Source organism: Bos grunniens, chromosome 15 (genome assembly GCF_055505025.1).
Source record: "Bos grunniens cultivar Pamir isolate PY7600 chromosome 15, Bosgru_T2T1.0, whole genome shotgun sequence".
NCBI lineage: Eukaryota > Metazoa > Chordata > Mammalia > Artiodactyla > Bovidae > Bos > Bos grunniens.
This window is the reverse complement of record NC_141179.1, coordinates 28,631,536-28,644,973: the sequence shown is the minus strand read 5'-3', so window position 1 is coordinate 28,644,973 and position 13,438 is coordinate 28,631,536. Positions and strand designations below refer to the sequence as shown.

Below are 13,438 nucleotides of genomic sequence, written 5' to 3'. Positions count from 1 at the left end.
AGCCTTCCACTGCTCACCCCACCCACAGTTAAGGGGGAGAGCAAAGCCCCGTCCTTTCTCCTATCCCTTAATTCTCTGTAGAGTGACTCATTGGAAAAGACCATGATGCTGGGAAAGACTGAAGGCAAAAGGAGAAGAGGGTGGCAGAGGATGAGATGGTTAGATAGCATCACTGACTCAGTGGATATGAACTTGAGCAAACTCTGGCAGATAGTGAAAGACAGGGGAGCCTGGCGTGCTGTAGTCCATGGTGTTTCAAAGCATCAGACATGACTTATCAACTGATCAACAAGGGTGACTTTGAGAATTCTGGGAGCGCTGCTTTGGGAGAATACAGCTTACTGCGGGTGGTGGTGAAGCGCCCCAGGACTCATGCCTAAACCTACAAGCCACCATAACCCCTTCCCCTGTAGCACTGGATTCAGAGGCCAGATACAGCCTCTCCTCCCACCCCATCCCAAGAGCATCCTCTCTGTGGCATCTGCTCCCCTGCAGGGTTCAGGCTGGTCTTCTCTGGATACAGAAGGTTGGGGATGCCGGGAACGGGAACATCACCCGGGTTAGTGACTTGGTGATCATGCTGCAGAGGCCCCAGAGTGAATGGGCCAGGCCCTAGACTCTGATGGGTGTGTGGTGGGGGGGGACACTCTCAGGACTGGGATGTGCCTGCATTTGGATCTGTGATCTCAAAGCCCCTCCCCCTGAGGGCAGAACTGGAAGAAAAGGGAGATAAGGAGCCAAACCCCCAGGGTAGAGTGATGCAGTCAGATGGGAGAGGCTGGGGGCTGAGTCAGCCCAGGAGGGATCAGGTCCAGACAAGGGTCAGACTTCCCACCCAGGTCAGAGTTGTACCCCTCAAGGGGCCTCACTGGGGACAGGAGGTACCATATGTGACCCTTTGCAGCTCTGGGCTCCTCTTCCACTTCCTTCCTCACCCCGCCAACCCCAACACTTAGTTGATTCTAATTCTCCTTAGCCAGGTGCAATGTGGTTAAAGAGTCAATTGATATGACATGACTTGCATCCAGTGGGTGCTTCATAAACAGTAACCAAGGTTGGCATTTTGGCCTCTTTCCAACTCAGCCTTGGTTTTTTCCAAAGGATACAGAGACCCCTGGTCTAGGTCCTATCCAGACAATTTGGCAGAAGGAGCTGGAGGGGTGACAGGAGGTAGAGAGGGGCAGCTCAGGCTGGGAGTGATAGTGGACCTCTCCCAGTGCAGACCAGCTTGGTGACTTGGCGACGGGACTAACTGTGATTAATGCTCCCCACTCTCCCTAAGCCCCTCCCTTTCCATCAGATCAGCCCCCTCCCCCCACTTAAGCTCTTAGCAATTAAATATTTACCAACCTGCCTGCCCTACTTTTCCTGTCATTAATCCCCGCATCAAGGTTTCCTGGGACAGCTCCAGGCAGAGCCACCTGCTCTCGTGTGGAGACCTACCGGGGATGGTGCTCGGAGCCTGGCCCCTTTCAGGGCCTCAGGGACACACATACACACTGGCACCTTCCTGGCCTCTAGAAATTAACCACCCAGACCTCCAGACTTTCTTGCATCCTATTTTGATGCAAGGGGCTGCCCAGGAGGCTCAGTGGAAAAAGAATCCACCTGCCAATCAAGAGACTTGGGTTCAATCCCTGGGTCAGGAAGATCCCCTGGAGAAGGAAATAGCAACCCACTCTGCTATTCTTACTTGGGAGATTCCATGGACAGAGGACCCTGGTGGGCTGTGGTTCGTGGAGTCGCAGAAGAGTTGGACATGACTTAGTGACTAAACAACCATGACAGTTCCAAAGGCCTGAGTTATAAGCGTCTCCACATGTTTGACTGACCAAGGTGAGACCCATGAGGGAACCCAAAGTCGAGGAGCACAACCCTCCCTCCAAGAAGCTCTCCCCACCCTAGAGCTGCCTGTGGAGTCACAGGGGCACAGCAGGGGCCAGGATCCTACGGTGGCAGCTTCATGGGGTGGGAGGAGCAGATATGGGTGCCCCAGCCCTGCCACTTGTTGGCAAGTCACTAACCTCTCTGCCCCTCAGTTTCCTCATGATAAAACCTGTCAGCTGGTTCGCCTCATCTAGATGTTGTAAGAAACAGCCTAACCACAGAATCCTTTCTAAAATGTCAAGGGCTGGCAAATGGTAGTTGGTTTACCCAGAGCTGGCAATGAAATGACTGCTTCCGGTGGACCCAGGTGCCCTTGGGGGAAGCCTAAGCTGAAAGGAACCCACTGTCAGATGAGATCTCATCCAGAACAATGGTCATAACTTGACGTGTGTGTGATGTGCCATCATAAGCATGATTTAACCTTCCAGTACCTGGCTTCCCAGGTGGTAAAGAGTGGTAATGGTAAAGAATTTGCCTCCCAGTGCACAAGACGCAGGTTTGATTCCTGGGTTGGGAAGATCCCCCAGAGGAAGAAGTAGCATGCCACTCCAGTATTCTTACCAGGAGAATCCCATGGACAGAGGAGCCTGGCAGGCTACAGTCCATGGAGTCGCAAAGAGTCAGACACGACTCGCATCTGAGCAGCAGCAGCAGCCTTCCAATAGCCCTTTGGGGAGGGTATTATTTCCATTTTAGAGATGAGAAAACGGAGGCCTCGAGAGCTAAAACAACTTGCTGCAGGTTACAAAACTGATGGGTGGCAAATGAGAGCTTTCCTGCCTCCCCAACCTCTATGCTTTCCATCACACCATTTGTGTCAGTTAGGAAGCTTTTGGTTGTGCGTAATGCAACTAAAAAAAGATTGAAGCAATAAGCACATTTATTATCACACAAAACAAGAAGTCTTGAGTAGGGCAGCTCCGGGGTTGGGTAACTCACTGGTTCCCATCTTTTCTGCTCTGCCATCCTCAGCCTGTCAGCTGTTCCTCCCATGATTTCAAGATGCCTGCAGCTCCAGGCATCACGCCAGACAAGACAGAGTTCAGAGTGAGAGAAGCAGTCTCTTCCTATGGGCGTGCGTCTCTTGGAAGTAAAAGAAACCTTTCCCAGAAACCCCCTCAGCAGACGTATGCTCATTTCCCATCAACAACAGCAGGGCAATATGCCTCTCGCAAAGCCAGTCACTGAGAGGAGAATGGAATTATCATGGCTGACTTACTCTAAGCATGATAAGTCCTCTGGTGTAGGTGATGGAGACAGATTTCTCTGAAGGGTGGAGGAGCACGGGTTACCCACGCAAGCAAGGAATAGGGAGGAATGATGGCAGAGGGGTAGGCAGGCAAGCAAGCCCGCCCCACCCTACTGCTCCACTGCCACCGGGGTCTGCAATTTGTAGGTGGCAGTCATTACAGGTATTACTCAGCTGACTTGGAAAGCACACAGATCCACATTCTAGTCCCAGCTCTGCCACGGCACCTTGGACAAATATCCTAATCGGAAGACACTGCAACTTCCTACACACCACCCCCACCAGGCCCCCGCAGGATTTTGCCAAAGGAAATAAAATTGACAGAGAATTTAGAGAAAAGCAAGATAAAATGCAAGCATATCAATTCAAGCTCACTTCTTAAGTCCAGATCTCTCAGTCTGAGCTTGGTTCCAGACTGGCTTGGCTATACTTAGTTCTTTAGCTCGAAACCTCTTGCCTGCTGCTCATCTGCCCTGTGAATACCAGACCTATCTATATAGCCTCAGAGTGCAAAGTTGGGTTGGACTTAGGACCACTTTAAAGGTTTTTAACTGAGAAAGAGGCATGACCTAGGTGATAACTCTTGTAGAAGCATGGAGGATTGGTCATAGGAAGCGAATAGGGGATAAGGACTAGGGTGGGAAAGGCCTCTTAGAACCTGTGGGCCTCTAGGCAAAGAAAAGGAAGGTGTGTGTAAGGGCAGCAGCAATGAGGATGAAGGAAGGAGGAGGGACAGGTTTAGGGAAACATATCAAAGGGGTTCCACTTCCAGGAATGGTAGAGAGTGTGACTCCAATCCACTCTCCTCCTTGTTGGACACTAGGAAATCTGAATAAAATATTTTTAAATACTTGCTTGAAGGTAATTAGAGAGCTGGCAGGAAAGTGAAGAGTTACTGGGCCAGGATCCAAGGGAGAATAGAGGCCCAGGAGGTGATCTTGGTATTTGGGACAGCTCTTCCCCCGAGGGATGTTTGCTGAGTCTAGAGGCAGTGACTGAGATACTGAGCAGTGCCAGAAAGACATGAATTGGAGGCCAGGGCCTGCTACAGAGTGAACCCTCCTCTGCTCCCCACTCCAGCCTACTTTGAGTTGAGAGCATGAAGGGCAGAACTCTAAAAGTGGACCAAAAGTAAACAGCTCAGCCTCAGATCATCTCAGTCCTAGAAATTAGATTGAGGTGACCTCAGGTTGTTAGTGTCCCAGATTGCAGGTGCCTGCTGGACGCAAACATGAGTTCTCCCTTTAGGATGATTATATCATCTGAGACCTCAAATTATTTCCACAAACAACTTTGCGAATAGTGTGTCTGGCATACAATAAAAACAATGGGGACAGTGTGAATAAAAGCCCGCAGAAAAAGACAAAAGAAGCAGCTCTGCAAGAATTCCAAATGGGTTTCATTAAATTTTAAGAGCATTGGAAGCTATGAAATAAAACATCTAGAAACAAAAACTACTAATATCTGAAATTAAGAACTCACTAGATAGGCTTAATAACAAATTAGACACAGCTGAAGAGATACTTAGTGAATTAGAAGATAGGTCAGAAGATAATATCAAATGAAGCACAAAAAGACGAAAGAATGGAAAATAAAAGAGCAAATAAGACATAGAGCGATGCTTTCCAAACTTTACTGTGCATACAAATCACTTGAGGAATCATGTTAAAATTGAGATTCTGATTTAGTAGGTCTAGGGTACAACCTGAGATTTTGCATTTCTAACATGCTCCCAGGCGACCCTGCTGCTAATCCATGGACTACATTCTGAGTATCAAGGACATAGAAGTTGTGAGAAGATATCCAAAAAAGAGGATAAAGAGAATGGAGCAGAAGATAAAATGTCTGAAAACTTTTCAAAGTTGTGAAAGATATCAAGCCCAAACGCAAGAAGCTCTACAGCCTTCACAAGGAATAACTTAAAGTCCACACCTAGGCTTATCATAATAAAGCTACTGAAACATAAACAAATAGAGAAAAGTCTTAAAAGCAACCAGAGGATGGAAAAACCAGTTACCTTCAAAGGAGCAAAAATAAGACTGTCAGCTCACTTATCAGAAACAGTGGAAGCCAGAAAACAACACAATGAGATATTTAAAGTATGTATGAAAACAAAAATAGTTATCAACCTGTGACTTTATACCTTTTAAAAATATTTTTCAAGATTAAGGTGAAATCAAGACGTTTTCAGACAAACAAAAACTGAGAGAACTTATCACCAACATAGCTGCCCTGAAAGAAATACTAAAGGGTGTTCTTTAACTAGAAGGAAAAGGATCCCAGATAGAAGCTCAGTGATGTGGGAAGAAAGGAAAAAAGAGCAATTAATGGCGAATATGTGGGTAAATTGAAATCAATATTGACGGCATAAAATGATGATGATGTAATCACCTTGAAAGGGGTGTCCAGATATTACAGAGTTAAAATATATAACAATGGCATGTAAATGGAGAGATAGTAAATGGAAATTCCAAGTCCTCGCATTATCTGAGAAGAAAAGCGGCAGTTACTAGACTTTGGTAAGTCAGAGACTCACACAATCTAAAGGTTATGAAAGACTGCATAATAGCAAAACTAATAGAAGGGGGAAACAGAGTTTCTCTTAATGCACAATCCAAAGGAGGGCACAGAGGACAGTAGAAAGGAAAGCAATAGGTGGGACAAATAGAAAATAGGAAGGTGGGACAGTTAGACCCAAATGTATCAGTAGTAAGATAAATTGGCTAAATTCTCCAGTTAAAAGATAAATACTGCCAGACCGGCTAGCAGTGAAGCAAAACTCAAATATGTGCTGTGTTTAGGAGACATCAAAACATAAAGGTGTAGAAAAGTTAAGCATGGAAAAAGGTAAAAGATGTACCATACAAAACTAAGAGAAAACTGGAATATTAGTATCAGACCTTGTATGCTTTAAGGCAAAAATCATTCTTAGAAGGACACTTTTGTTATGATAAAAGACTTAATTTACCAGGCAAATAAAACAGTGCTAAATTTTTAGGAACCTAATAACATAACCTCAAAATACACAGAAACAAAAACCAACAGAACAACAAGGATAAATAGATAAGTCTACAATCACACATATTTCTCTTAATAACTGGTAAGAAAGAAGTGTGCAAGGCCAGAGAAGACTTGAACTCTGCAGTTGCCCCCGTGGCCATCCGTAAACACCCACCCACTGCATCCCAGAACAGCAGAGACCTCTAGCAGAAATAAATGGCAAGGCTGTAGTAGTGAGGAAGGGCAGAGTCAAGGATGACTGCCAGCTTCTGGGCTCAGGCCCCTGGATGGATGATACTGTTTCTAAGTATTTTATTTAACCTAGAATTGTTGACCACTTGTTAAGAGTTTTTAAAAATTGCAGTAGGTGCTAAAAACTGAGAGCGCAGGAAGGGAGTGCAAAAGTACTAACTGTTACGATTTATTGAGTCTCTTCTGTGTTAGGCACCATGTCAGGTGCTTTATCTTAATTAGCACTGATTCTCACTACAAACCTTTAATGTGGTTGTTATGTCCATATAGATGGAGAAACTGAGGCTCAGAGAGATAACATAAGTTGAATAGGATACCATCACAACGTTCAAAGGAGCATAAAAGCTCCCAGGAGAGAAGACAAGTTACAGCAATACAAGGAAAAAATGAAGGAGAGTATGGGCTGGAAACAGGATGCTGCTAGGCTCCAGGCCCTGGGGTCCCAAGCAGGCCCAGACATGGGAGCAAGGGGAGGTCACAGTCCATAGGCTCAGATCCACTCGGGATGGGTTTCTCAGCCAATTCTAAGATTTTTCCCTCCTGGAAAGAGAAAGAGCCTAGCCAGCACCCCAAGGGCAGTACCCTGAGTACACGGCAGGAAGCACAGTCACCCACTGGCTGACCACTGACCTTTGACCCTCAGGAGGAGGCCTGCTCTGTGAGTCTCTAGAGTTCTCAGCCTCAAGGAGCTCACAGGCCAAAAAGAGCAAAGTGACCAGTATATCTGGCCTACATACAAGCTTAGTAGAGCATTGGCTAGGGGATCAGGTTAGGACCACTGGGATCAAGATGAATTCCTTATGGGTTCTGTTTCTTTCCTGTGTCTCTTAAGTTCTTGGTTCTGGCCAAAGAGTTCTGTAGCTGGCCATTCCCAATGCCTCCATCTCAGAGATTTTGTTCCAAGCCCCTAATGATCACCTTTATCCTCTCAACTGTTTGCCATGCTAGAACCTCCTCCTTTAAACCAGAGCTTCAAAGATGCCTCCTTCAGGAAGCTCTCCCAGATTAATCTGCCTTAATCTCTCCAACCTGTCATTGTTTCCTAAAGGCTTTGTTCCTCCATTCTCTAAACTGACCCCACCTTCCCCCTGCTTAGTTCCAGGTCCCCCTGCGGGCATCAAAGCTGTTCCTTCATCCGCCAGCAGTGTGGTCGTGTCATGGCTCCCCCCAACCAAGCCCAACGGGGTGATCCGCAAGTACACCATCTTCTGCTCCAGCCCCGGGTCTGGCCAGCCGGTAAGTGGGCCCAGGGCTGAATGTTGAGCAGGACAGGGGAAAAGGAAAGTTCCCTATAGATCAGCTGCTTCTGGGCCAAATCCTGGGGCTGGTTATATCTGTGTTTCGACTTGATTCATGGATAAGTATGGGCACCGGTCACCCAAGAGTGGTTGAAGCCTTACCCAAGTCCATCTTGGGTCAGTCCTCCGTTCCAAGGACTACAAGATTATCACAAGCCCTGGAGGCTTATTTGAGTAGGGGTCTCCTTCAAGCAGGTGGGAGAGGGAGGACAGGGCCTCAGCTCTTCTGGTCTGGCTGACCAAGGAAGCTCCTAGCAGATCCCAGAGCTCTGGACTGAGCACTCGCTAGCCCATGGCTTTTGGAAGTGAATCAGCTTTTCAGCATGGTCAGTCTGGGCTTAGAGGGCTGCTGGAGCTCTGCCCCAAGTGGCCCCCTCAGCATGGATCCAGTTGAAGAGGGGAAAAGATGGGGGACAGCTGGGGGAAGACCAGGGCATCTCTCTCTGGGCGCTGCCTGCCCAAACCTGGGAGTATAAAGTAAGGAGGCCCCTGGCACTGGGGCACAGTGTTGGGGGGCTGGCCCCTGCCCTCCATCAAGGGCTGCTAAGAGGGAGGAGAGGATGAGGGCAGGTTCTCATCTCATGCAGGTGGCTATGCACCCACATCCCATAACAGGCATCCTCCCCTCTGCCCCTTTCCTTATCTCCAGCCACTCAGTCACAGAGTTCTGCTGGGTGGCTGATCTGTAGTATACCTGTTCTAATTGTGAGAGCAAGTGCAAAGAAACACGTGCCCTTGGGATGCTTCCAGGCTAGTGAGGGGAGCAGAGGGGGTGCTCCCGGGGGCGGGGGTGTGAGTACTGTTGAGAGATGTGCTCAGGATGGGGGAGATCAGGGAGCAGGAGAAGGCCAGCTTCTCCCTCCATCAGCAACTAGTGATGTGACGGCAGCCCCAGCACCTGCAGATGAGCTTCTGACAGCCCAGAAAGCTGCCCTGAAATTGCTCGGTAATTGTGTCATCATCTCGTCCCCCGCTCTCCGCTTTCCTGTGGTCTTTCTGAATTACCCTCTGAGCCATAGGCAGCCCCGCTCCTTGCCAGTGAGGCCATAGCTCTATTCCCAGAGGAGAAGCCCAGGAATGTCTTTTCAGTGACTCCGCCCCCTCCTCTCCATCCTCACCGTCACTATTTCACATGCAGGAAAGTACACATATGATGACTGTACAGCCCCATGAACTTTCATAGCACTTCCAGGCACTGAGTGGGGGATTCCCAGAGCAGGAAATAGGGCAACACCCCAGAAGGTCACCACCCTCCCCCTACAGGTATAACCATCATCCTGACTTCAGATTAATACTATATCAAGTACAAATACACAATATATATGGGCTTCCCAGTTGGCTTAGTGGGTAAAGAATCTGCCTGCAATGCAGGAAATTTGGTTTCGATCCCTGGGTCGGGAATATCCCCTGGAGCAGGACATGGAAACCCACTCCAATACTCTTGCCTGGAGAATCCCATGGACAGAGGAGCCTGGCAGGCTACAGTCCATGGGTAGTCCGTGGGGTCTCAAAGTGTTGGACATGACTGAAGTGACTGAGCACACATGGATGCATGCATTATATATATATACATGCTGCTGCTGCTAAGTCGCTTCAGTCATGTCCGACTCTGTGCAACCCAATAGACGGCCTCCCACCAGGCTCCCCGTCCCTGGGATTATATGTATATATATATATAATATATATATATATAAAATCTGCCTGGCTTCTTCGACCCAACATTAGTTTGAATTTGTGAATTTCATCCATATTGTTGTGTGTGGTTAGAGATTATTCACTCTCACTTCTGTATAGTTTTCAATTACATGTATATATCACAGTTTATTTATAATTATCCGTTGACAGGCATTTGAATAGTTTTCCGTTTGGGGCTATTGCAGTTGGTGCTCTTGTGTATGTATTCCTGTTGGGCCTGTGAAAGGAACTGCTGGGTCATGGGGTCTGCAGATGTTAGGCTGAGACCTCTGTCATTGCTGGGGGGTGTGTGCCAATTTTCCAGTTAACATGTTCAGCTGTGTTTTCTGCCCCTTTGCCCCGCTCCTCCTGCCCCTCCCCCCAGTACACACATACCTTCCAGGCTCTTTTTACACTAGGCTGGTCACCATTCTGGACACCTGCTCTGCCTTTCACACCCCTGCACCTCTGCCCCTACTGATCCTACCATCCACGGCACGTTCTTCATCCTCTAGCACACACTGCATGTGTTAAACGGCAGTGACCTGCTCACTCACCTGTCTCCCGCACTAGTCTGTGGGACCCTGTGAGGACAAGGGCGGCATCTTTTCATCTTCAGGTCCCGAGCCATAGAACACTGTGCCTGGAACATCCTTGTCCAGGACATACATTTGATGAATGAATTGCTAGCAGCCTAGCAATTGTGAAGTCTTAGACATTGGGCAAATTTCCCTTCATAAAGTGATGAGAGGGTGGGAACTCCTCCAGCTTGGGTCTGTACGCGCAGTACCTCCTCTCATAATGAAGTCTTTCAAAGGGATTGGTGTCTGGGAGCAGAGTGTCCTCGTTAACTCAGTCTCCAAGAGCCCCAATCCACTGGTGGGGGACACTTCTAGGCTCCAGAGCAGAGCCCCTGGTCCCCATGCCCTCCTCCTGCTACTGCAGACCCGGAGACCCTCCCTCCTTCCCCTTCATGTCCCGAGCGTGAAGGAACCACCTCTCTCCTGTGGGTGGGGGGCAGATGTGCTGGCGTGATGAGAACTCAGTTCAGCCATGTTGCAAAGCAGGGACTGGGCTGAACAAGGGGCCAGGGGACCTGACCACCACCTGTGGTTATGGGTGGTGGGCGATCGTTTTGTAGAAATATACTCCAGGTTCCAAGCAACTGCATCACAAATTCACTTATGAAAGAGCTTCAGGATTGAGGGCACACTCATGTACATGGAATGAAGCAAGACCGTGGGAATGAGAGGCTGAGAGGCAGATGCACGTGTGTCTGAGTCTGAGTGTGTGCATACATACTGGAGTGCGTGACCTTGTGTGTACAGAATTCTCAGAATAGATGTGGGAAACTGCATGAGGTGCAGGATACCAGGAATTACACCCTGGGGCTGGCCAAGGCTAGCCAGAGCTGCACTGAGTCCTGTTAGAAATGTTTCTAGTTTAATACATTTGCTGTTTGTCAAAATAATACAATTTTATTGTAGAAAATTCTATAAACATATAAAAGAATAGAGAAGAAAGTAAAAATTACTTGCCTTCTCACTCTCTAAAGATAACCACTGGCAATGTGTTGGGGTATAATCTTCCAATCCTTGACCTGCACATACACTATGGTTTTGTTTTGGTTTTTTATAAAATTAAAATTTATAAAATATTATATAATCTCCATTTTTCATGTAGTATATGTAGGCACTTTTCTACACCATTAAATATTCTTTTTATTGAAATAGAGTTGACATCAAATATTCTTTTAAAATATTATCTTGAGTGCCTGTATATATATAATCTATTTAACCAGTCCCTGAATTGCTCTATATTTAATCTATTTTCAGTTTTTTACCATTATAAATAATTTTTCATGGAGAATTCTTCATAAAAGTCTTTATACTCATTGTTTTATTATTTTCTTAGTATAAATTTTTATAGGAATCCATGGATCACAAAAAGTATAAATATTTTTGAGGTCTGCATGCACATTTGCAAACTACTCTTCAGAAAGTTTGTACCAACTTACACTTCCACCAGCATTATGAGTAGCATGTATTTTTCCCTTGTGCACATGCTAATCTAAGATTATATATTTTTCATTTTCTGTCAGTTGGATTCTAAACTAAGTTGATTATTTTATTGTGTGTTATGTGATTTTTGGCTTTTTTCATCTTTGGATCATTGTCAATTCATGTCCTTTCTACATTTTATATTTGGGTAGATCATGGTTTTCTTCTTATTTATTTTTAAGTGCTCTTTACATATTAAAGATAATAACCATTTTTGCTCATATAGGTTGCAGGTGTTTGCCAGTTCATTGCTTCCTTTTTTATTCTAGTTTTCATTATAAAATAGGTTTTCTTTTCATATAATTCAAATTTATAAATCATTTCTAGTTATGACTTTTCTATTTGTGATTTTCTATTTTTTATTTTTTGATTAGAAAAATAGGTAAGTAATTAACCTATAGTTTCTCCTTGCATAGTTTTACCTTTTTTTAACCTTTGATTACTGTGATTTTATTTTGGAGTGTAGTTGTATGTTTTTGAAAGTGATTTCAGGAGATTAGGGGGAAGTCCAGGTTAAAAGGAAGGCACCCAGGACCTGGGTAAGATGCTAATACCTTCCAGGGGAAGCCAAAGCCTTCCTGCCCTGTGTGGACACAATGCACAGTCAGGTACACACTGACAGACACAAGCAAGGATACTTAACTTTTCTCTACACATGCACACACACACTTCCACCCTCACAGAAACACATGCCCCCGTTTACAAAAGAGAAGAACATGTCCCCACTTACAAAGGACTGGCACACTCCTTGCCTCAGGAGTCCTCACTGTGACCAGTCAGGGCAGGCGGAGCTGGATTGCTTTCTTAGTTTGCAGGAGAGAAAACTGAGGCCCCAGGAACCATGAGAGACACTGTGGTCCATACGGTAAGAAAGGCAGGCAGGTGTCAACGCTACTTTATTGCCCTGCCTCGTGCTCAGATATGACCTGCATTTACCCACACGGTCCCCGAGCACTGCACCCTGAAAGGACTTCCCAGCTACCAGGGCTCAAGGTGGCTTTCCGGGAGCTCCTGGGCCCAAGGCCAGCTCCCCACGAGAGAGGCAGCAGGGGGGATCTGCCAGGGAGCTCTGTGTGTGTGGTGGGGATGCCTGTACCCTCTCCTGAGCATCTTCTTACAGATGGTCTGGGACCAGAAAGGATGTTTTCTCCTGTTACAAGTCACTGGGCCCCTCAGCCCTCCCATGGGTGGCAAAGAATGTCCCTCTGTGACCCCATGTCTGTCTGGAGATCTGTCCCTCAGCATGTGCTTGAATGTGTCTACACATCCATGTGCATGAGAGCGTGAGCATGGGGGCATGCGTGTGCAACATCCCCTGATTGCAAAAATAACTAATTACTAGCTCCCTCTGGCCTCGGGGCCCCCCATCTGTTCCAGGGGCTGCTCCCCCTCCCTAGACTTCCGCCCTGATTTCAAAGAGGCCCTGGTGCTGTCCTGCTTTCCCTTCCCCGCGGCTGACCAAAAAATAAAATGAAATGAAAGTCAGCCCCATCCCGCCTGCACCAGGGAAGGGGCTGACAGGAGGTCTGCAAACTAGCGCTTATCAAAAGCTCCTTCTCAAATTCATTTCAATATCTGAGCCTCTGGTTTCCAAGGCAACATAATCTTTTCATCAAAGCAACTGGTAAAACCACTGGGATCCGATATTGTTTTGTTGGCAACTTATCAAAACTGTCATTTGGTTAAAAAAATTTTTATAGATTTATATAACCTACAAATATATACGGTGATCTATACCACTAATAATCGTTAATAAAGTGCTGCCCCGTGAAGCTCTCGTAGTTCTCTCTCCCTCCCCTTCCTCCCCCAGAATGGGGGGGCGGGGGGAGGGGCGGCGGGAACAGGTGGTAGGAATGAAGGAGACATTAGGCAGTAGGGCTGGCAGGTGACTCTGAGTGGGGACCGGCTGGGGGAGCCTGTCTACAACCCTAATAAGGCAAACGCAGTCATTTAGCTTCTTAGAGACTCCCTTTTCTCAGGGTTTTCCTGGGATCCCCCCCAACCTCCATTCTCCCTTC

General features: G+C 46.8%; 1 protein-coding gene across 2 annotated transcripts in view; it reads left to right on the top strand.

Annotated features, from left to right (window-relative positions):
• Window positions 1-13,438, top strand: part of DSCAML1 (DS cell adhesion molecule like 1) — a 369,715-nt gene that overhangs the window by 340,003 nt on the left and 16,274 nt on the right. For both annotated transcript variants that reach the window (XM_086339404.1, XM_086339405.1), the window contains one exon: window positions 7,485-7,624. In XM_086339404.1, the coding sequence (XP_086195530.1) occupies window positions 7,485-7,624 (140 nt within the window). The remainder of the gene's footprint in view (window positions 1-7,484; window positions 7,625-13,438) is intronic.